Genomic DNA, 25364 nt, shown 5'->3' with positions numbered 1-25364 from the left:
GATAGGTGGGAAGAAACAAGATAAATTTAGAGAATGAGGCTCTTTTTAAAAAAAAAAACGCTATTCAGGAATATTAGGCTTTTTTTTCCCCATCAGGACCAAATGCATCGTTTGCTGTTTAATTTCAGCTCTCAGCTTCATCACTGGAACCATCCTCGTCTGTATTTCGATATACTACTACGGGCTGCCGAAACAAAATACGAGCACCTTGGTGCAGGTTGAAGTGGAGAAACCCAAAGAGTTGTTGGTGAAAGTGTGACTACTGGTCATCCAAAAAAAGAGCAAGAAAGGGAAAAACCAGACTCAACATCTAGATCTTTTTTTCATCCAGGCTTTTTTGTTTGGGGGGGGGGGGAATTTCCATTTCATTAAAATAACTTCTCCAAGGATTAATTATGCATTTTTAGCAGACCTAGGTGAAGGAATGGCCTTGGTGCAATGTGCCAAGAGAAACATGCATAATTTATCAAATTACAAGTCATTTCTTATACAGTTTAAACACTGGAAGATTTTGCTATATTTCAGTTGGCATTTCTGGCAGCATGTAAATTTTATCATTTGTTTTCAGAGGAATTTACTGCATTCGATGGCATATAGATGACCCCTCCCCTTCTTTCATCCCCCCCCACCCCCCAAATCGCTGCAAAAGCTACCCCATGTTCTATATGCAGAGGTGACATTTTGTTGCTAACATTTTGGGCACCGAAATATAAACGTAGTGGAGGCTTTCCTCCAGAAGGAAAGCGCTCAAACTACTCACCCAGCTTCAAGAAACCTGCAGAGGTGCTGCGGCAATCTAGGAAGTGGGCCCATACCTTCACAGATCATCTTTTCTCCGATGGCCTGTGCTTTTGGAGTCGCCACCACCACTCACTTCCCCCAGAAAGAAGCCCTCTTGCTCAATCTCATTTGCTTTCTCTCTCCTACTCTCTCTTTGAGGGGAGATGATCACATCGCACAAGAAAAAGGAACAGAAACAGGCCATTTGGCCTTTTGAGTCTGCCCCGTGAAACCTCCCTGAGCTAAACTGTTCTTGCATGTTCCAAGTTCTGGCCTTGTCCCCATGTCCCATGATAGATACCCTGATTAATTAGATACCTATCAATTTCCCCATTAAATTCCTCAATGATCCTGCCTCCACAGCTGCATGTGGCAACAAATTCCACAAATCCCCTACCCTCTGGCTAAAGACATTTCTCCTCCTCTCTGTTGTACATTGCTACTTTTTAATTCTAAGACTCTGCCCTCTTGTCCTGGAATCACCCAACAGGGGAAACATCTTATTTACATCTACTCTGTCCAATCCATTCATTATTTGAAATGTTTCTATGAGATCCCCTCTCATTCTTCTATATTCTAATGAATAGAGTCCAAGAGCTGCTAAACATTCCTCATATGTCAGCCTTCTCATTCCTGAAATCATTCTGGTAAACCTCCTCTGTACCCTCTCCAACCTTGCCACATCTTTTCTAAGATATGGGGTCCAAAACTGCACACAGTACTCCAAATCAGGTCTCACCAGTACCCCATAGAGTCTCATCGACACCTCTTTATTCTTATACACAATCCCCTTTGAAACAAATGCCAACATAGCATTCATCTTCTTTACCACCGATCCAACCTGGTGGTCAACTTTCAGGTTATCCTGCACGAGGACCCCCAAGTCCTTTTCTACTTCTGAGGCTTGACAAGTGCTGCCCCCGAGCAAATTGAATGAGGCACAAGTGGCTTGTCAAGCGAGGTGAGATATACCAAAACACACTTTTCCTGAAATATCACACTAAAAATGGGGGGAGGGAGATTTGCTGTCAAATCATTTTTTTTTTTAAAGGCTCTGCTGGTGACTATATTAGTGTTTTACGTGAAGTTCCTTGCATTGTTTAATATTGAGTTGATTTTGGCGGAAGTCATTAGGGTGAGGGTTATTTTGTTTATTGCAATTTAAATTAACATTTTAATTTCCATGATACAAATTAAACATTATTTCACTTAACATTATTATTTGCTAGAATAAGTGGAAGATAGACTGTGAGAGTGATGATCTCTGATTGTTTTAACATTGTGATAACTTGAAAGTTCATAGGAGTGGTGTATGGGACACTGTAACAGCTTAGTACTGTACATAATTGGTGATACAAATAGCTAATTTGATTTTTAACAGTACCTGCATTTGGAACTTTGTATTTGGAATTCTTTAATGGCTGTGAAGAAAACAGTTATTAGCAAGGACCCATTTCGCCTGTCAAATCAGGAACCGTAAAATCCCCGTTTTCCAGAATTCAAGCAAATTGGCATAAAAAAATCACAGAAAATAAATTGTTCGTGAATCCATGCAGCATGTAATCAGCAAATTCACTATCCAGAATCTACCAATCCTCATGAATGCTGGATACCAGGTACTTTACTGCACACTTTGCACTGGTATGCATTTTGTTGTGCTTTGCAGAGTTTATTTATGAGTTTGATCTTTCTGTTAGAGAGGGTAAATACTACATAAACCTTTTGCCTGCCCCCCCCCCCCCCCCCATGCCTAAATTTGGTCCATATCACTCTAAACCTATCTTATCCATGTAGCTGACCAATATTTTTCTTAAAGATTTCTTCTGGCAGCCCAGCCCATACCAAACCCTCTGTGGGGGGGAGTGAGGAGGTACCTTTCAGGTTCCTGTTAAATCTCTCCCCCTTACCATAAATCTATGTCCTCTAGTTAGCTGGGAAAAAAACTGCATTCACCTGATTTATTCCTCTCAATTTCATTACATAAAAGTGGTGTGAGGATTTTGTATGCCCTTAAAAAAGAGGGTGAAAAGACATTTTACCCATATTTTGCACTTTGAGATCTAAAACCTGGCTAGGTGTGACCCTCATGCCTGTTATCTGTTAGTGTGACAGGTACAAAACTGCTGTGGAACAGGGTTGCACCAAATGAGTTTGTGTATAATTGGGCTACTGAGTTTGGACAAACGCGTTTAAGTAATTTAGTAATTTTATCACCGAAAGGATAATGTCAGGGTAAAGCAGATATGTATTGCATTTGCAACAAATAAATCAGTTCTACACCAGGAAACAGGCCTTTAAACTTAACCTGTCCACCTGGACCAAGGTAGTCCTGTTTGTCTGTTTAACCAACATTCCTCTAAACCTTTCCTGTCCATGTACCTGTCTAAATGTACTTTTGAGTGTTACAAATTTTACCACTTCCTCTGGCAGCTCTTTCCATAAATGTACCCCCCTCTATGTGAAGAAGCAGTTGAATCTTTTTATCTCCCCATCTTAAAACTATACCCTCCTGTTTTATATTCTCCTATCCTGCAAAGAAGCCCATGACAATTTATCATGTCCATGGCCACGAATTTATAAACCTTTTTAAGGTACCTCACTTAGGCTTCTATGCTCCAGGGAGAAACATCCCAGTCTATCCATGTATGCTTCAAGCCAACCAGTCCTGGCAATGTTCTTATAATCTTTTTTGCACTCTGTTCAGCTTAATGATTGCTTTCCTAAAGTTGGTGACCAAAACTACACAATGCTCCCAAGAGTGGGCTCACCAATGCCTGTACAGTTGTAACATGATATCCCTGCTCCTGTATTTAATGCACTGACCAATGAAGGCATGTGTTCCAAGTGCTTTCTTCATCACCCTATTTACCTTTGTCACTACTTTCATGGAATTGTGTACCTATACCCTTAAATCTTTGTTTTGTAAATGTTTCTGTTGTGCAAGTCTCCAAGGGTCTTCCAATTAATTCACTGTGCAAGTCCTACCTACTTTAATCTACCCAAGTGCAACAGCTCACATCTCCTTGTTTAAATTCTATCACCTATTCCATGGTCCACTTTCTCAGTTCATATTTAAATTTAATTTTTTAAAATTTAGACACAACATGGTAACAGTCCCTTCCAGCCATACCACAATTAACCAACAATCCCTATACATTTTAAAGGGCTGGAGATACCAGAGCATCCAGAGAAAACCCACACAGATACGGGGAGAATGTACAAAGTCCTTGCAGACAGTGCTGGATTGGAACCCAGGTTGCTAGCACTGTACTAGCATTGCGGTAACCGCTACACTAACCATGCCTGGGTCTTGTAAACTTAAAAAAAAATTTCTTTACAAGAGGTTGGTATTGTAGCATTTGAAGGGCGATTGTTATTCCATCAAGATAGGGGTAAATTGTTTTTGTCTTTTTTTTCCCTTTAGAGAATTGTATTTAAGCAGGTTTTGTACGGAGTTTGATTTTGATGCAAAGCTGCAATCATGAGCATTAAGAATAATAGAATTCTCCCCAAGATGATGCTAAATTCTTGGCCCCTACTGAGAATCTCCTCGGACTATTATTGAGATTTGAAATTTGACTTGCAGCAGGTAACAGTCAGAAGCTAGAGTAACTGAGTTGGACAGCATCCATTGGAAATAGTTCATGCCTTGTGTCGGGACCCTTGAATCGAATCTGTCTCGATTAAGGGGTTCCGATCATTTCTGTCCGTGGATGCTGCCTGACCCACTGAGTCTCTTCAGCTTCTCATTTTTGCTCAAGATTGTAGCATCTGCAGGTTTTGCTTCTCTACGACCTGTCCTTTTAGTGTAGAGGTGTTCCTATCCTTTTAAATGATCTTGGCTATTAAAATTGTTTAAAATATTTGGGGAGTACAGACAGACCCTGACTTGCGATATATCAAAGTTACGATAATGAGAATCTGTTTTGAATAAAGACAAGTTGGGGTCGACCTGTATCAACATAGTTGTTTTTCCTTCTCTGCTTTTGTCTAATCAGCGCCTGCAGATTGCTTCCCACTGCCACCACTCCCCAAAGTAATAATTTTGGTGCTACTCTTGTAGTGATATCAAGGAAACGTGCTTTGGCGCACTCAACCCTGCTTTTAAAAAAAAAGGATTTGGAAAGCATGCGCAAATTGCTGTTGCTGGGAGAGAAATTGAAGAGGGAGAGAGTGTGACGGCAATCTGAGCATGCATTCCAATCACAACGTAGGTTGCGAGGTGATGCCGTTGCCCCTTGTAACCCAGTACCACCGTGGCCTCTTGGCGGCAGCAGGGATATTGGTCTTCCAGCAGGGCTAAGTCAGAATACAACCTGTACAAGTAGACCCCAACTTACAATCATTTATACTTGCAATGCGAGTCCCTGAACTGAACACCATCGTAAATTGGGGTCTACCTGTAAGCCTAAATTAACAGTAGTTAATTTACAAAGTGAAGAAAAGTTCTTATTTTAATATTGGGTTTGGAGGGGCAAAATGTTTTGGATATTATATAAATCAGACTTCATACATGGTTTTAATGAATACTCATTATGATAATCTTACAATGTGGGATCATGAACTTAGCACTTCTATTTCGCTGTTACTATTGAATTATCACATGATAATTTCTGGTCCTGCCATCGTTGCCCAAAAAGAGGGGAAATGGAAGTGGGCAGAATGCGAAGAATGGAAAGAAAGAGGTTTTAACACATTGAAGATCTGGAACAATCCTTGGGAATGGAGTCACTGGGTTGAATATATTTACAATATTGAATTGAATTAATGTGAATGATGTATTTCTGGCTGGGGGGGTGTGGTGGGTAGCACTGAAATCTTTGATAGTCATCTGCCACTAGTGGGGTTTACCACACCCAGTTTTTTTTTAGGGCATTGCTACCTTTGGGTGGCATTTTTTTGGGGGAGGGGTAATTAAAACATTTTTCTATATATATTTTCTTTTTTTAAAAAAAATTAGGGGAGGGAGAGTGGTTTTAATTTACTAGAAGGGGAATGATATTTTGTAGTAAGTGATTATATTGTTAGTGTGTAAGGATGTCTAATTTGAAATTTGCAACTTTTAATGTTCACGGGTTAAATAATCCGATTAAGCGAAAGCGAGTTTTGGCTTATATCAAGAAAATGAAAATTGATATTACCTTTTTTCAAGAAACACATTTGACTGAAAAAGAACATTTGAAATGGAAGAGAGATTGGGTTGGGCATTTTTGTTTTCTTCATTTAATTCGAAGGCAAGAGGTGTAGCAATTCTAATTCATAAGAATTTGTGTTTTGAGTTGCAAACTATGGAAGGGAATGTTAAAGGTGAATTGTAAAATTTTTACTGAATCTTGGACTTGGGTTAATGTTTATGCACCTAACGTGGACGGTGAGTGTTTTATTTCAGATGCTTTTTTGTTATTAAATCAAGCTAATGAAAATATTTTAGTTGGGGGAGATTTTAATTGTGTCTTGGATCCTTTTTTGGATAGATCCCCAAAATGTATAAGGAAATCAAAGATGGTGATACAAATTAGGGCCTTGATGAAGGATTTAAATTTGGTGGATGTTTGGAGAAGGGTTAATCCTACAGAGAAGGAATTTTCTTTTTATTCGTCTCAACGTGATTCATTTTCGAGAATAGATTTTTTTAGTATCGGCACATTTACAAGGAAGGGTATTACAGGCTGAATATAAAAGCAGGGTTATATCAGATCATTTTTAATTATTTTTTTCTTATGCAAGTTCAGAAGTGGTACGTTCATCTTATAGATGGAGATTTAACACAATGTTGTTGAAAAAAACCAGAGTTCATTATTTTTGTTAAAGAAAAGATTACCTTTTTTTGTCTGAAAATGCTAATTCAGTAAAAAGTTGTTTTGTGTTATGGGATGTGTTAAAAGCTTATTTAAGAGGACAGATTATTAGTTATACCACTAAAGTTAAGAAGCAGTATATGGCAGAAAGCTTTGAATTAGAAAAGCAAATTGATGAATTGGAGAATGAATTTCAGAAGGAAGTCACAGAAGATTTAAAAAAAGTGGCTTTGACTAAATTGAAATTGCGTTATAATACATAGCAGACTTATCAATTTGAAAGTTTAATTAATCGATCTAAGCAGCGTTATTATGAGTTGGGTGAGAGGGCACATAAGGTACTTGCATGGCAGTTAAAGAAGGAACAGGTTTCACGGATTATTAATGCTGTAAAAAAAAAAAAAAAAAGAATTCAGCAGTTACCTATAAACCTCAGGAAATTAATGACCAGTTTTATTCATTTTATAAAAAAAATTATATACTTCTGAGGGGAAACAGGATAGTGGTTCTATTGATTCTTATTTATCTAAGTTAATGTTCTCAGTATTAGAAGAGGAGGATATTATGGATCTGGAAGCTCCGTTTACAGAATTAGAGATTAAGGCAGCTATGTTGGAAATACCCAATGGGAAGTCACCAGGTGACGACGGGTTTTCGGTGGAATTTTATAAAACTTTTTATGAAGATTTATCTTCAGTGTTTGGGGAAATATTACAAAAATGACTGAACAGTATGAGTTACCAGAATCTTGCTCTAGTGCTTTAATTACTGTAATCCCGAAAAAAGAGAGAGATCCATTGAAAATGTCTTCGTATAGACCTATTTCTTTATTAAATGTTGATTATAAAAATAATAGCAAAAGTGTTAGCAAATCGACTTGCTAAGTATTTACCTAAATTGATACACGTTGATCAAACAGGTTTTATTAAAAATAGAAATGCTTCAGATAGTATTCTTTGATTAGTTTGGTCAATGTATATCGACAGCAGCCCAACTTGATTGCACTTGATGCGGAAAAAGCCTTTGATAGGGTCGAATGGGATTTTTTTTATTTAAAGTATTGGAGAAGTTTAAATTTGGCCTTTTTTTTGGTTGGGTTAAAGTTTAATATATGAACCCGACTGCTAGGGTGGTGACAAATGGTCAAGTTTCATCATCGTTTAAATTGATGCGTTCAATTCAACAAGCTTGTCCATTGTCACCAGCTCTGTTTGCATTGGCTATTGAACCGTTAGCTCAAACAATAAGGCAGAATGAACAGATAAGAGGGATGAGAGTTGTTGATGAAGAGTATAAGATTAATTTATTTGCAGATTATATTTTGATATATTTAACAAAATCAGAACAATCATTGCCACATTCACGGGAATGTTTATTACAATATGGAACATTATCTGGATATAAAGTTAACTGGGATAAGAGTTAAATTTTACCAGTCGGAGAAGGAGATTATTCAGAGTATAAAAATATTATAAAACTGAAATGGTCTGATAAAATTAAATATTTAGGAATAATTGTAAATACTGAATATCAATCTTTATACAAGTTAAATTATGTTCCATTATTAAAAAAGATTAAAGCAGATTTAATTAAGTGGAAAGATCTTCCGTTAACTTTAATTGGTCGAGTTAATTGTATTAAGATGAATATTATTCCTCGTATTCAATATTTATTTCAAATAGTTTATTTCAGGATTTAAATAAAGTTACAAGAGAATTTTTATGGAAAGGTAAACTACCACAGGTAGCATGAAATAAACTTGGAAATATGCTTTAGGTGGGCTTCAATTACCTCATTTTCAAAATTAGTATGAAGCAGACCAGTTGAAATTTATTTGATGGATATGGACCAGTCCCCGAGTTGGGCTAAAGTTGAGATGGCCTGTATTTCTGAAGTCGAGGTGTATCAATTTATATTTCGATGGAATGTAAATTTGTTGAGGGAATATAATATGCTGATATTAAAACATTATTAAAATTATGGATTAAAAAAAAGATTTTAGGATCAAAAGGTAAATTGTCAATTTTAACTCCATTATATAATAATCAGCTTATTACTTTTTCAATGCTTAATAGTCATTTAAAGAGTATAAAAACATTACAGGATTGTTTTGTAAGACAGTTTCTTTCTTTCAATCAATTTAAAGAGCATTTTGATATTGGTGAAAAATATGTATGGTAGAGAGATTATTTTACCTGTATTGACAGAATTAGAGTGTTTGATTTCTTCTATACCAAAAAGGGATTATATTTTCTGTTATGTACCAAGTATTACAAGACAATATGGATAAGTCGGAATGGGAAAAGTCCAAGCTTTAATGGGAAAATTATTTAGCTTTTGTTTTTCCTGAAGATTACTGGGCAGATACGTGTCATGATAGTGTTACTAGATTGACGAATGTGCGGTATGGAATGGTTAATTATAATTTTCTACATCAGTTGTATTTAACACCAGAGAATTGAAAAAATATGGTTTTAGTAATTTGGATTCTTATTTTAGATGTGTATGTACTGGAACTTTCTTACATGCTGTTTGGTCTTGTGTGCATGTACAACCATTCTGGGATGAAATTAAGTTAATTTTGGAAAAATTATATAATTTTAAGTTACCATTAGATCCATCTATTTTTTTAATGGGTTACATGATTCCTTTAAGGGGATTAGGGTTGGATAAATTTCAAATTGCATTTATATATTTAGCATTGTCTGTAGCTTAAAAATATGTAGCAAGTACATGGAAAGATAACAGATTAATATAATGCGATGGCATAAAGAATTGAAAGCTTGTATTGTTATGGAAAAAAATTACATAATATACATGACAATTTTTTTGTTAATAAATGCATTTAGATATTTTTTGATTTATGATATACTTTGTTTCTGTTTATATATTTTTAGCTCTCCTTAAGAGAGCTGGCGACTTGATTTTTTAAAAAAATTCTTTTCTTTTTTTAATATGTATTCATAAAATTTTCTTTATGGAATGTATTTTGTATTACTGATTCTTCAAATAAACTTTAAAAAAAAAGATAATTACGGGTCCTCTATAGTTGGTCTCAAACAATTTTTACATGATAGAGGAATTAGGGGATATGGAGAGAAGGCAGGTAGGTGGAGTTAGGTTATAAATTAGATCAGCCATGATCGTATTGAATGGCGGAGCAGGCTCGATGGGCCATTTTTGGCCTACTCCTGTTCCTATATTAGCACCATTCGATTCTTCAGCTGCTTGCATTCAATTCGAACTATTTCTACTTCCATTATAAGTTAAATTAAATAATTAAGGGTAGCCTATGAATGCATTAAAAATATTGGTTTTATATATGATACTGCTCTTAAATGGTCATTCTGACCAGTGATTCTCCCATCTGTTTTAAAAACAGTTGTATCAAAAGTCCCAAATTTCATTTCACTCCTTCTGGACCATTTTCCCCATTAAACTGACCTTTAATTCTTGGGGTGTATTCATTGACTATACCAGAGCCTTTGGCAGCACCAGTAACAAAATACTCCTGCTGAGGACAATTCTTTGTATATCCTAATATACAGTTGTAATTTAGAGCTGAAAGCTGCTGCAATATGAATATTACTGAGCCTTTACAGAAGTCAAGAATGGGCACTTTTGTTAAATATTTTAAATCATGATTCTCCCTGTTGTTTGAAATTAAAAACAAAATAGTTAAAGTTAAACCATGGTGTTGCAATCTAAGTGTAGATTTCATGCAGTAATGATAAGAGTCTACTGGCCAAATCTAGAGCTTAAAGTTAGCAATACACAAATGTGCTGAAGAAACTTGGCATGTTACACATCCATAGGAAGTAAAGAGTAACCCTTTATAGTGACAACTTTGGAAGAAAGAAGCACTGTTAGATCTTTTATAATCAAACTTATGGTTACTAGTTAAACTTGGCAACAACCCATAGATTCACAAGCATAACATTTGTATTACTGGGTCATTAGGCCCAATATCTGCTTGGAACATATTGCAGATTGATTTGTGTAGTTAGGCAAGGACACCTTTTCTAGGTGACGAACTGAGGAGAGCTATTTTTGGCTATAATTTTAAGCATATGGTAAAATTCCAAGATGTTTAAATAGTTCAGAATTATCATACGACATAAAACTGGTTTCTGTAAGGGCCTTCATGGTTGGATTTTGTTCACTTTCCAGCATACAGAATTCGAGTCAAGAATATGCTAGCCATCACCTTTGAGCACATCACAGAGTTTTCTTAAAAGAATATATGACTACTATTCCTGCCCTAACACGTCTCCATTAATTTTACAACCAACAATGAGACATTTGAGTAGGGGTTTTACCACTTTCTCTGGTGGAACTCAGTTAATGATAAACCAAGCAGCCAACATGAAAAGGGGAGAAACTTGTTAAAGTATTACTTTATAAATTTTGAATAAATATTTTAATAATTCTTATCTGTTTAATTCTTTCAACTCAGTGCAGATCAATTCGTCAACTTCCAAGCTCCACTGAATGTTACTTTAGGTTGGCTGACTCGCCCTACCCAGAATAATTTGAACAATGCACAAGTACATGCTATCACAAATCTCAACTAGAACTTGAATGGTTGTTTTTGCAAAATAGACTGTATACAAAAATAGGCACGAATTAAAAGCATGTAATGGAGAGGGATTTTAGCTGATGTCAGGCAGTATCAGGTGACCCACTGGGATTGCTTATCTCACCTATGAGTACTCAAAAGTAGTTTTATTTTTTACTTAATCTGCTATTGTAAATGTGTTTAATCACATCTTTACCTACATTTTGCCAAGTCATCTATGGCATTGTCCCAAATTCAAGCTTAATCACATCTTCTCCACTGGCGTTATACCGAGGAGCTTCATTCCATTGGCGAGTACAGCAGAGATTCCTTTGAAGAGCAGAAGCCTTGCCTGGAGTAAAAATGGAAATGGGTAAATCTGTGCAATTCTCTGCCCAAAGAAGCTGTAGAGGCTACTTCATTAAACATATTTAAGACCCTTGCAAAGTAGTGGAATTAAGGGTTATGAGAAAAAGGTAAGTAGAGATGAATCCATGGCTAGATCAGCCATGATCTTATTGAATGGCAAAGCAGGCATGATGGGTAATTGGCCTACAGTTCCTATTCTAATCTTATGTAGGTGGATCATCTCTTGAAATTGAATACTGGAAGAAAAAATAGTGATAACATGCAGTTTTTGAACAGAAGGGACAAATGGTTCAGATAGTTTCCCAACTTCAGTTATGAATTGCTGCAATAGGTTCTGTCATTTCCTTGATACATTGTAATCCTGTTTGTTTAACTGCAAATCCATACTTTGCCAAACACTGATTATTGACACACAAGTTTATGATATCACAAATCCAACTAGAAACTTCAATGGCTATTTTTGCAACAATAACAAAAAAAAAATTGGATAACGGCTTTCTCTAATCTCCATTTTCCCCTGGACCATGTGAACTTCCAAGTTTACATTCACGTTCTGCATTTGTATCCCTGATGCAAGCTAGATTGGAGGACTTGTCAAGGGAGGTGGTAAGGGTGGAATTAAAAAATGGAAAAGGAGAAGTTACAATCGTATTATAGTACACCTAGTGGGGAGCGAGAAATAGAGGTGCAAATGTGTAAGGAAATAGCTGAGATTTGTAATAAGCACAGGGTTACGTTAGTGGGCAATTTTAATTTTCCTAATATAGATTGGGAAACATATTCTGTGAAGGGACTGGATGGATTAGAATTTGAAAAATGTGTGCAGGATAGTTTTTTGCAGAAATGTGTTAAGGTAACCACTAGAGAAGGGGCAGTGTTGGATCTACTGTTAGGGAATGAGATACGTCAGGTGACTGAGGTGTATGTAGGGGAGCATTTCAGATCCAGTGATCATGGTACCATTAGTTTCAATAGGTCTGGTCCAAAGATTAAGGTTTTTGAGTAGGGGAAAGCCAGATTCGATGAAATGAGAAAGGATTTGCAAGGAGTGGTTTGGGCTGATTTGTTTTATGGGAAGGAGGTAGAGGAGAATTGAAGGACATTTAAAGGTGAGATTTTGAGGGTGCAGAATCTTTATGTTCCTGTTAGGATAAAAGGCAGCGCCAAAAGTTCGAGAGAGCCGTGGTTTTCAAAGGAGATTAGAAAGTTGGTTCATGATAAAAGGGAGGCCTACATTAAATACAAGAAACCAGTATGGATAAGATGCTTGGAAAATGCATGGATTGTAAAAAGAGGCTTAAAGAAATTAGGATAGGGTAAAGAAAATACAAGGTGGCTGTAGTGTGCAGGGTGAAAGTAAATCCAAAGGGTTTTACAAATATGTGAATAGCAAAAGAAGAGTGAAGAATAAAATTGGTCCATTAGAGAATCAAAGTGGACAAATGTGTGTGGAGCCGAATGAGATGGGGCGGGGGGGGGATATTGAATGATTTCTTCAGTATTCACTAGGGAAAAGGATATGGAATCGTGTATGATAAGAGAAGCAGAAGGCATAATTATGAAAAACATAGGGATTAGGAAAGAGGGGATATTGGAACTTTTGAGGCTTATAAAGATGGATAAGTCTCTGGGTCCCAATGGGATTTTCCCCAGGATCTTGAGGAAATAGACATTGGCTAAAATAGGCTCTGACATTGATTTTTCAACATTCGCTGGAGGAAGGAGTGATGCCGCAGGATTGGCGTGTCGCAAACGTGGTTCCTCTGTTTAAAAAGGGCTCCAGGTGTAGGCCCAGCAGTTATCGGCCAGTAAGTTTGACGTCAGTGGTTGGTAAACTAATGGAAAGCATTCTTTGAGATATATGTGTATGCATGTATATAAAAGTATCTAGAAATGCAGGGACTGATCAGGGACAACCACGGGGAAGGTCATGTTTGACAAATCTTGTTGAATTTTTTGAGGAGGTGACTAGGGAAGTTGATGAGGGTAGAGCAGTAGATGTAGTCTAAATGGATTTCAGTAAGGCCTTCGATAAGGTTCAACATGGAAGGTTGGTAAGGAAAGTTCAGGCGCTGGGTATTAATATTGAAATAGTCAGAGGGTTCAACGGTGGGTAGAAGGTAGATGCCAGAGAGTCATGGTGGATAAATGTCTGTCAGGATGGAGGCCGATGATGAGCAGTGTGCCTCAGGGATTGGTGTTGAGTCCTTTGTAGTTTGTCATTGACATTAATGATTTGGAAGATGGAGTGGTAAATTTGGTTAGTAAATATGCGGACGATACAAAAATAGGGGGAGTTGTGGATAGTGAAGATGGTTTTCAGGGACTGGAGAAGGATTTGAACTGCTTAGAAGAGTGGGCTGAAAGATGGCAGATGGAGTTTAGTATCGATAAGTGTGAAGTGCTTCATTTTGGGAAGAATAATCACAACAGGACACATGCAGTGAAGGGGAGGGCACTGAGGAATGCAGAGGAATAGAGAGATCTTGGAATAACGGTTCATCGTTCCTTGAGATTGAATTCTCATGTAGATAGGGTGGTGAAGAAGGCTTTTTTGTATGCTGGTCTTTATAAATCAAAGCATAGAATATGGGAGCTGGGAGGTGATGTTGAGACTGTTCAAGGCATTGGTGAGGCCAAATTTGGAATACTCTGTGCAGTTCTGGTCCCCAAATTATAGGAAGGATATCAATAGGGTGTAGAGGATGCAGAGAAGATTTACTAAAATGTTCCCTGGATTCCAGTATCTAGGATACAAAGAGATTAAGTAGACTGGGTCTTATTCATTGGAGGGGGATAGATTGAGTAGATATGAATAGGGTCTTCCCCTTGAGAGTAGGTGAGATTGGAACGAGGGGTCATAAGTTAAGGGTTAGGGGGAAAAAATTTAGAAGTAACATGAGAGGGAGCTTCTTCACTCAGAAAGTGGTGGCTGAGTAGAATGACCTTCCGGAAAAGGTGGTTGCAGCATGGTGAATGTTGTCATTAAAGAGAAGGTTGGATAAGTGCATGGATGTGAGGAGATTGGAGGGTTATGGACAGGGAGAAAGTAGGTGGGACTAGAAGGTAGGTGTGGACTGGAAGGACCAAGATGGCCTGTTTCCATACTGTAATTGTTATATGACAATGCATACTAACCGTTGCTACTTCTGGTAAGCTTCCCTTAATATGCAGAGTTCTGTGAGCTATTGAAGCAAGGCGACTGCAAAAAGAAAAATATTTCAAAGATATTTATACATTAACAAGGTATTAAAAAATTATTTTTCTACTATTGACTTATGTGAGCTTGTAATCTGAAAAAAAAAAACAGTTAGGACTTTTACTCTGGATTGGTATTTGACCTGATCGGTTGAAAGGTGGTCAGTCACAAATGCCAGACATAGAACATTGTAAAAACAGGCCCTTCAGTCCATCTAGTTAATACCAAACAATATTCTGCTTAGTGTCATTGACTTGCACCCGGACCATAGCCCTCCAGACCCCTTCCAGCCATGTACCTATCCAATTAAAAAAAATGTCAAAACTGAGTAAGCATTCACCACTTCAGTTGGCAGATCATTCCAATACCTTCCAATCAAAAAGTTCCATCAGGCAATAGGAGAATTCTGTTCAATGAACCGTGCTGAGTGTCTTTTCAGGATAAAAGGTGGATAAAATGAGGAAAATTATACATTACTGTCAACCAATTAACTTCTGATTTTAATAAGAATTAAAAATAGCGATTTTCCAATAGGCCACAATCAAAAAAAGTTCTATTGGTTTAATATTAAAGGACCAGATTCAAGCTCTTAGCAAAATATAAACCTGCATTCTAAAAATTATTCTTGTATCTACTCTGTCAAGACTAGCAAGAATCCTGCTTGTTTGAGCAACTATTTTGATCCCATCATATTCTCATATAGCTTAACTTCAAATATCAATAATGCATTGGAATTTCCTAACAGTGAATTTAATCCCCAAAAGAATTTCATTCATCGCAATTTTCAGAAAACATATGAGACACGGTTGGTGTAGTGATTAAAGCATCGCCTCTACAGAACCAGCAATCAGGACTAGGATTCAAACCCCGTACAGTTTGTAAGAAATTTGTATATTCTCCCTATGTCTGCATGGGTTTTCTCCCACCATTCAAAGCGTACTGGGGACTGTAGGGTAATTGGGCAGCATGGGCTTGTGGGCTGAAATAGCCTGTTTCCGTGCTGTATGCATGTCTAAATTTAAACACTGCCACTTCAGGCATTGAAATCTGCCATCTACAAATATCATCAATGATGCAAAAAAGTGTATTTACCTCAACATTATCAGGTAGTTAACAAGATGTCTGGGTTGAAGATCTTCTGAAACTTGATGAAGAACTTCATCATACCTTAAAAATAGTAGATAACATTTGCAAACTCCTTGTCTTTACATTCCATAGCACTTAAAACTAAAATTGAATTATTTGCACTAAAAACCTGAATGATATTTTGGTCTTTGGAGCCGCAGTAGATATGAAATTAGATAGACATTGCTGTTTAAATGCACACAGTTGTCAGACATTTTTCCAAGAACTAATTTCAACAAGACAAATATGACATCGCTTTTCAAAATAAATGATCAAATGCTTTCCAAAGGTGACCAGCTGCCACAACAGATAATTAAAATTTACTCAATAAGAATGTACATTTTTTTTTAATCTTTAAAAAAAAAACCAGGTGGGCCAACTTGCACAATTTCCTTTTGTGCACACAATAGGTTAATTGGAGCATAACCTCAAAATATCTTCAAAAATCTGGGCGTTTGCACTCTTGCCTCTTTTTCTCTGGTCTTTGAATCAATCAATTTAAGATGTGCATTTTATCTGCATTGTTCCCTCCACTTCAATGTGTAGGTAGTCTCAATTTGATAATAAGCAGATCAATTCACCTATGATGAAAGCTGAGAATGCTTGAAGCGATTCACAGGTCAGGCATTATGAATGGTGATATGGTTCTAAAAGGCACCAATATTTCATGTCAAAGATCTTTCAATGCAACTTTACACTGCTGTTGCCAGGACTTGAAAGAGCTGAGTATAGGAAAAGGTCAAATAGGATAGGAATTCATTCGCTGGAGGGTCAGAGAATAGGGGGAGATTTGATAAAGGAATACACAATTATGAGGGGCATAGATATAGCAAATGCAATCCTTTTCCACTGAAATTGGGTAAGACAAAAATGAGAGGACGTGGATACATTCCAATTTGCCTATCCTAGCAACAGTTCTATGGTAGATATCATCTTACTAGATCACCTGGACAGTAAAGATGCATTCATCAAGATGCTCTTTATCGACGACAGTTGAGCATTTTTACACCATCATCCTCTCAAAACTGATCAGCAAACTCCAAGACCTGGGACTCAACACTCCACTGTGCAATTGGATCATAGATTTTCTCACCTCCAGATCACAATCAGTGAGGATTGGTAAGAACTTCTCCTCCACAATCCCCATCAGTACCAGAGCCCCACAGGGCTGAGTTTTTAGCCCCATGCTCTACTCACTTTACACTTTACACCTACGACTCAGTACAACAATATCACCCTCTACAAATTTGCCAATGATACCACTGTGGCAGATTGTTTAAAGAAGGGAGATGAGCCAGCATACAGGATTGAAAACTTGGCTGAATGGTGCATCAACAACAACCTTGTACTCAATGTCACAAAACTAAGGAGCTGATTGTTGTTTTCACGAAGGGAAAGCCAGAGGTTTACAATCTAGTGATCATTGGGGAATCAGAGATGGAGAGCGAGAGCAAATTCTAGTTCTTGGGAGTCACTATCTTGAAGGGTCTTTCCTGGACTCAACACATTAATGGCAACATGAAGAAAGCATGTCAAAGCTTCTACTTCTCAGGAGTTTGTGTTGGTTTGGTATGATATCAGAAAGCCTGGAAAATTTTTACAGAGGGTGTGCCAGAAAGTGTACTGGCCGGCTACATCATGGTCTGGTATGGGGACAATATCTCTGAGTGTGAAGCCCTCCAAAAGATAGTGGACACAGCCCAGGACATCACAGGTAAAACCTTCCCCACTATTGAGGACATCTACAGGTTATGATACCGTTAGAAAGCAACAGCAATCATCAAGGATCCACACTGTTGGGGAGGAGTCACGTGATGGAGTAGTGGCCGGACGGTGAACTCCAGCCCTCTCCAGAAAAGTCGGGAAAAACAAGAGAAAATACAAAGGCACAGAAATACAAGTTAAAGAAAAGTGAGTATAAAGGTGGAAAGAAGATGGAGACAAAAGGAGAAAAATCAAAATCAACGGAAAGAAGAGAGGAAGAGAAGACAACGGAGGAAAAAGGTGAAGGCCTTACCTGTCCGAAGAGGCCCGCTGTGGAGAGAAGACCCCACTACCTCAGGTCGGTAGAAAAAGAACTACAACAATGGCTCTCAGAGCCGAGTAAAAGTGCGCAACCGCGCATGAAAAAAAACACACCGATGGGAGGGGGGACCAGCTGGGGAGTCGATCTCCACAGCCGGCAACGACAGCTGCAGAACACCTGCAGCAAGAAGAGACCACAGAAGACAATGGAAACAAGAAAGAAGAGGAGGAAAGGGCATCAAAGAAACAACAGATGGCCAACCCAGAGGAAGAAGAAGAGGAAGAATACAGTGAAATAGATAAAGGGAAAGGCAAGGTAAAGGATATACTTGCTCTTGTTAGAGGATACATGGAGTCATTTAAAGAATGGCAAACACAGGAATTCAATGATTTAAGAAGAAGAATAAACAACACAGAAAAGAAAATAAATAAAATGGATATGACCTTAACAGAAATGGGGAAAAAAATGGACAAGATGGAAGAACGGGCAATAGCAGCAGAAATGGAGGTAGAAGACTTAAAAAAGAAATTGGAGGAATCTAATAAAAAAACTAAAGAGACACAAGAATTACTAGCCCAAAAAATAGATATAATGGAAAATTATAACAGAAGAAATAACATAAAGATAGTGGGCCTTAAGGAAGATGAAGAAGGCAAGAATATGAGGGAGTTTATAAAAGAATGGATCCCTAAGGCCCTAGGATGTCCAGAACTACAGCAAGAAATGGAAATAGAAAGGGCACATAGAGCATTGGCCCCTAAACCACAACCACAACAAAAACCAAGATCTATTGTAGTAAAATTCCTAAGATATACTACAAGAGAAAAGGTACTGGAGAAGACAATGGAAAAAGTAAGAGAGGGCAACAAACCACTGGAGTATAAAGGGCAAAAAATCTTCATTTATCCAGATATAAGCTTTGAACTCCTAAAGAAGAGAAAAGAGTTCAATACAGCAAAAGCGATTTTATGGAAGAAAGGATATAAATTTACACTGAAGCATCCTGCGGTATTGAAAATATTTATTCCAGGACAACAAAACAGACTATTCTCGGATCCAGAAGAAGCACGAAAATTTGCAGAACAATTACAAAAATAGACTGAGGGATGAAGACGGGTAATGAGAGCAAAAATGATCACGATTGATATGTATGTGGGTAAAGACAAAAATAGACTGAAGGATGAAGACGGGTAAGGAGGGTAAAAATGACCACGATTGATATGTATGCGGGTAAAGAGGTATAAGAGTGAATAGAGACAATGGGCATATGTGAAAGTATCTGTAATTAGAGGAAAACATAGAGAGTATAGACAAGAATTAATAAGGGAAGGTAATGGAATAGAGAGAATAAGGAGGGAATTAAAAGAGTGACCTTTGTGACATATAAAAAGCGAAATCTTTTCTGGGGGGGGGCTGGGTGGGGGAAAAGAGCGGTCACTGCAAAATCAGTTGACGCTTGCGAGTGGATTCGCAAATCCAAATGGAGAGGGGAGATGTGGTTGTCCGACAAGGGATAAAGGGCAACTCAGGAGGGGAAGGGGAGATTGGGGATAAAGAAGATAGAAATAGGAGAATAAGGAAAATGTTGGATGTTGTAGGAATGTTGTCTGGTAAAGAGTTGAAAATAAGAAAACAGAAATGGAAAAGGAGGAAAGGTAATGATGGAAAAACGGAAAGAGAAGATAAACAAAATATAAAATGGCTACGCTGAACTATATGACTCTAAATATTAATGGAATACATAACCAAATTAAAAGGAAGAAACTACTAAATTTACTGAAAAAGGAAAAAATAGATATAGCATTTGTCCAAGAAACACACTTAACTGAATTGGAGCACAAGAAATTAAAGAGAGATTGGGTAGGACATGTAACAGCAGCATCGTATAATTCAAAAGCAAGAGGAGTGGCTATATTAATTAGCAAAAATGTGCCATTTAAAATAGAAGAGGAAATAATAGATCCAGCAGAGAGATATGTTATGATAAAATGTCAGATATATTCAGAGCTTTGGAATCTACTTAATATATATTCACCTAACGAAGAAGATCAAAAGTTTATGCAAGATATCTTTTTGAAGGTAGCTAATACGCAAGGGAACATACTAATAGGAGGGGATTTCAATCTGAATTTGGATCCAAATATGGATAAAACGGGGAAAAAAATTAACAGGAAGAACAAAGTAACCAAATTTATAATTAAATCAATGCAAGAAATGAAACTTGTGGACATATGGAGGAAACAAAACCCAAAAGAAAAGGAATACTCATACTACTCGACTAGACATAAAACATACTCAAGGATAGACCTATTCCTGTTATCAGCCCACATTCAAGGGAGAGTTAGGAAAACGGAATATAAAGCTAGACTATTATCGGACCACTCACCCCTGTTATTGGCAATAGAGCTAGAGGACATCCCTCCAAGAATGTATAGATGGAGATTAAACCCCATGCTACTTAAAAGACAGGATTTTAGAGAATTTATTGAAAAACAATTAAAAATGTACTTTGAAGTAAATACGGAATCAGTGGAAGATAAGTTTATACTATGGGACGCAATGAAAGCATTCATTAGAGGGCAAATAATAAGTTATGCAACCAAGATGAAGAAGGACTATAATCAGGAAACAGAGCAGTTGGAAAGGGAAATAATAAACATAGAAAAAAAATTAGCAATAAAGGAAGATACAACCAAAAGAAGAGAATTGGCGGATAAAAAAATAAAATATGAAACATTACAAACATATAAGGTGGAGAAGAATATAATGAAGACAAAACAGAAATATTATGAACTAGGTGAAAAAACACACAAAATCTTAGCATGGCAGCTTAAGACAGAGCAAACTAAGAAAATGGTATTGGCAACAAGGAAAAAAGACAAACAAATTACATATAATCCAAAAGAAATTAAGGAAAACTTCTGAGAATTCTATGAACAATTATACCGAACCGAAAACGAAGGGAAAGAAGGGAAAATAGATGAATTTTTGACTAAAATTGAACTACCAAAACTACAAATAGAGGAACAAAATAAATTAACAGAACCATTTGGAACAGTAGAAATACAAGAGATAATAAAAAATTTACCAAATAATAAGACACCAGGAGAGGATGGACTCCCAATAGAATTCTACAAAACATTTAAAGACCTAATAATACCGCCCCTCCTGGATGTAATCAACCAGATTGATGAGACACAAAACTTACCAGATTCATGTAAAACAGCAATAATTACAGTGATACTAAAACAAGGGAAAGATCCACTCTCACCAGCGTCATATAGACCAATATCTCTGCTAAACACAGATTATAAGATAATAGCTAAACTATTAGCAAACAGATTAGCAGAACAGGTACCGAAAATGGTAAATTTAGACCAAACTGGATTTATCAAAAAAAGACGCACAACAGACAATATTTGTAAATTTATTAACTTAATTCATGCAGTAGAAGGAAATAAAGCACCGGCAGTAGCAGTTGCTTTAGACGCAGAGAAGGCCTTCGACAGAGTAGAATGGAATTACTTGTTCAAAGTATTGCAAAAATTCAGTTTACCGGAGAAGTTTATTAATTGGATTAAAGCATTATATGAGGGACCGTTAGCGAAAGTGACAGTAAATGGACATGTATCAAAGCAATTTAACTTAAGCAGGTCAACGCGGCAGGGATGCCCACTATCACCATTATTGTTTGCGCTAGCTATAGAACCACTAGCAGAATCGATAAGAAGAGATAATAATATAAAAGGAATAAAAATAAAAGACAGGGAATATAAAATCAGTCTGTTTGCGGATGATGTGATAGTGTACTTAACAGAACCAGAACTATCAATAAAAGAACTATATAAGAAATTGAAGGAATATGGAGAAGTGTCGGGATACAAGATAAACGTAAATAAAAGTGAAGCAATGCCTATGAATAACGCGGATTTCTCAAAATTTAAGGAGGAATCCCCATTCAGATGGCAAACGCAGGCAATAAGATACCTAGGTGTGCAAATAAACAAAAATCTAGGCCAATTATATAAACTCAATTACAATCCACTAATGAAAAAATTACAGGACGATTTAGAGCATTGGAAAGAGCTACCACTAACACTGATAGGAAGAATAAACTGTATTAAAATGAACATATTTCCAAGGATACTATACTTATTTCAGGCATTGCCAATACAACTGACAGAAAAATTCTTCAAAGAGTTAAAGAAAATAATAAGGAGATTTTTATGGAGAGGGGGGAAACCGAGGATAGCACTAGATAAATTAACAGAATGGTATAAACAAGGAGGCTTACAATTGCCAAACTTCAAAAATTATTATAGAGCCGCACAATTAAGGTACCTATCAGATTTTTATCAAACAAGGGAAAAACCAGACTGGACGAGACTAGAATTAGATAAAATAGGGGAAAAGATACCTGAACACATATTATATAAATGGGACGAAAAATTGGTACAACATAGAACTTCTCCAGTATTACACCATCTCCTCAATATATGGAAGAAGATTCATGTAGAAAGAAATAAAATAAATTACCAAATACCAAAACTAATATTGACGCAAAATAAGCTACTCCCTTTTACAATAGACAACCTTGCCTTTAGAAAATGGGAAAAAAAAGGGATTAAAAGAATAGAAAATTGTTTTTCAGGAAGTAGATTCTTATCCTTTGAACAAATGAGAGATAAGTACAATATAACTGGAGATACAGCGCTGGCATATTACCAACTAAGATCCTACTTGAAAGATAAATTAGGAAGCAACTTGAGTTTACCAGAGGGAAGTAACCTTGAATATGTGATTACAGATACAATGTTAATCAAAAGATTTATAAAAAATATGTATATTAAACTGCAAGAAAAGGAGAATGAGGAAACAAATGGTAAAACTAAACAAAAATGGGAACAAGATTTAAATATAAAGATAAAAAAGGAAACATGGGAGAAGTTATGCTCTGGAACGATGAGAAATACAATAAATACGAGGCTGCGTATGATACAATATAATTGGTTACACAGACTATACATTACACCGCAAAAGTTAAATAAATGGGACCCAACAGTATCTGATAGATGTTTTCGATGTAAAAAAGAAAGGGGAACAACAATTCATGCAATCTGGACATGTGAGAGAGTAGAAAAATTTTGGGATGATCTCAATCAGATATTAAATAAAATAACAGAAAACAATATACCAAAGAAGCCAGAGATCTTTCTCCTAAGTAACATAAAAAATAAAGAATTTGGAATTGACTTGGAGGATGCACAAAAAAGATTTGTTAAGATAGCCCTAGCCGTAGCAAAAAAATGTATTATGTCAACCTGGAAATTGGAAGATAATTTGAAAATACAACAATGGTATATAGAAATGAATAAATGTATTCCATTAGAAAAAATAACATATAGTTTAAGAAATAATATTGAAATATTCGAACAAGTATGGGAGCCTTACATTAAATACAATAGCGAAAACCTACCGGGAACAAACATTACCTAAGTTGATGGAAGGAGAAGAAAAGAAAAGAATGGACTCAGTAGAATTTCTGGTGTATTTTTGTTGAATGACAACATTGTCTAACTGAATTAATGCAACCTAGATTGTATACCTAAAATGGATGAGGGGGGGGGGGGTGGGGGGGTGGCTTGGGAGGAGGGAGGGGGGAGGGAGAAAAAGTCACTGTAAATGTGTGGAAAAGAAAAAGTGTATATCATGGCTATTGTGATTTATGGTGTGAAAAATAAAAAATAAAAAATAAAAAAAAAAAAGAAAGATCCACACTGTTCTCACTGATGCCATCATGAAAGAGGTCTAGGTGCCACAAGATTCACACCACTAGGTTCAGGAACAGCTGCTACCCCTCCTTAACAACAAACTCAATCGGGGACTCATTTAAGGACCTTTACTTGTTCACTTTGATATTTTTATTCTCTCGGTATTGCAGTTTGTTGTAAACAGATTTATTATCTGTTTACAGTTCTTTATTTGTTCACATGTATACACTATTTTTATTTACACTACCAATAAATGGTAATTCTGCCTGGCCCACAGAATAAAGAATCTCAGGGTTGTATGTGATGTCTTGTATGTACTCTGACAACAATTCTGAAATTTGAATCTGAAGGATGAAAAGTGAAATGTTTAAGGGGAACATGAGAAGGAACAACTTCACCCAGAGGGCAGTGAAAGTGTGTAACAAGTTGCTAGTAGAGATGGTGGATGCAGGTTTGATTTCAACATTAAAAACATGATGGGTGGGATATGGAGGCTATGGTCCAAGCGGAGGTCAAATTGACGAGGTAGAATAAATAATTTAGCACAGACTAAATGGGTTGAAGGGCCTGTTTCTGTGCTGCCATGTTAAAAATGAAACTGAGAAACTACTAAAAAATAAAAGCTTAAGACGATGGAAACATGCACAAAGAATTGTTGACCTGAAATGTTGACTCACCATTTCTACCCTTGGATGCTATCTAACCTGCTGAGTTTCTCTAGTACTTTTTTTTTGTTAACTGAAGAACTATACATGCAGAGAAGTTTCGGAGGAGAATCTACTCCTTGGTGTAATATTCCATCCCAAACAACTGCTTCACAATATTTCCCCATGCAGTCGCAGGAGACATAACACCTGCCTTTACATAGAGGCAAACAAGAAATCTGCAGGTGTTGGGGTCTAGTTCAGCACAGAAAAAGTGCTAGAGAAACACTGTGGGCCATTCCTTCGTTTAGCACCCCAGCCCCTTCCCATCCATCTCTTGTTAAGAACATATCCATTCCGTCGAACCTGCTTTGCCATTTAATGAGATCATGGTCGATCTGACGATAGGCTCATCTCCACCTACCTGCCTTTTCCCCATATCTTAATTCCCCTACTTTGTAGAAATCTATCCAACCTGGTCTTAAATATATTCACCAAGGAAGCCTGCTCTGCTTCAGTGGGCAGAAAATTCCATAGATTCACTGCCCTCTGAAAAAAGCATCTCTATACTAAATCTACTCCCCTGTATCTTGAGACTAGGTCCCCTAGTTCTAGTTTCCCCATCAATAAGAACAACTTACCTACTGCTATCTTATTTATGTATTTCATAATTTTATATTTGTTATTATAACTATCAGAGATCTTTCTCAGCCCTGCACCACTCAGTACCTTTTTTTCTGTCTCCCACCTATATCCACCTGTCACCTTGTGCTCCTCTCCCTTCCCCTCCCTCCGGTGACTGTCTGATTTTTAGCGCTCCTGAAGAAGAACTCAGACTTGAAATGTCGACTGACATTTGCTCTCTACGGATGCTGCGTGACCTGCTAAGTTTCTCCAGCACTCTGTGTATTGCACCTGCCTTTATAGCTCTTCCTTTCTCACCATCCAGTTGCTTAGCTCAGAGTACCTCATTTGCACTTTTTCCAACTTAGCGTTAGTTTTTTGGTGATCATGAAATAGTGTCCCATACATTGGAGAAACCAAATGTAAATTGGGTTGTCCCTTTCAGTACACCTCTGTGCAACCTGCAGGGG

General features: G+C 37.0%; 2 protein-coding genes across 9 annotated transcripts in view; one reads left to right on the top strand and one right to left on the bottom strand.

The window, feature by feature from the left end:
• The window catches only part of rars2 (arginyl-tRNA synthetase 2, mitochondrial), an 85132-nt gene that overhangs the window by 3765 nt on the left and 56003 nt on the right, over window positions 1–25364 (bottom strand). For 2 of the 4 annotated variants that reach the window (XM_069887363.1, XM_069887365.1), the window contains 3 exons: window positions 15797–15871; window positions 14644–14707; window positions 11358–11488 (listed from right to left, as the gene is read on the bottom strand). In XM_069887363.1, the coding sequence (XP_069743464.1) occupies window positions 11402–11488; window positions 14644–14707; window positions 15797–15871 (226 nt within the window). In that variant the 3' untranslated portion in view covers window positions 11358–11401. Of the gene's footprint in view, window positions 1–2164; window positions 2202–11353; window positions 11489–14643; window positions 14708–15796; window positions 15872–25364 lie in introns of all 4 variants that reach the window. The other 2 variants (XR_011340713.1, XM_069887364.1) reach the window with 2 other exon arrangements.
• slc35a1 (solute carrier family 35 member A1) overlaps window positions 1–25364 on the top strand; it is a 106061-nt gene that overhangs the window by 36931 nt on the left and 43766 nt on the right. For 2 of the 5 annotated variants that reach the window (XM_069887366.1, XM_069887367.1), the window contains exon 8: window positions 129–4731. The exons of the other annotated variants lie outside the window; for them this stretch is intronic. In XM_069887366.1, coding sequence (XP_069743467.1) covers window positions 129–259 — 131 coding nt within the window. In that variant the 3' untranslated portion in view covers window positions 260–4731. Of the gene's footprint in view, window positions 1–128; window positions 4732–25364 lie in introns of those variants that run through there. 5 annotated transcript variants of the gene reach the window in all.

Source organism: Narcine bancroftii, chromosome 6 (assembly GCF_036971445.1).
Source record: "Narcine bancroftii isolate sNarBan1 chromosome 6, sNarBan1.hap1, whole genome shotgun sequence".
NCBI classification, from domain to species: Eukaryota; Metazoa; Chordata; class Chondrichthyes; order Torpediniformes; family Narcinidae; genus Narcine; species Narcine bancroftii.
Note: the sequence above shows the minus strand (reverse complement) of the source record. Positions and strands in the feature narration are given on the sequence as shown.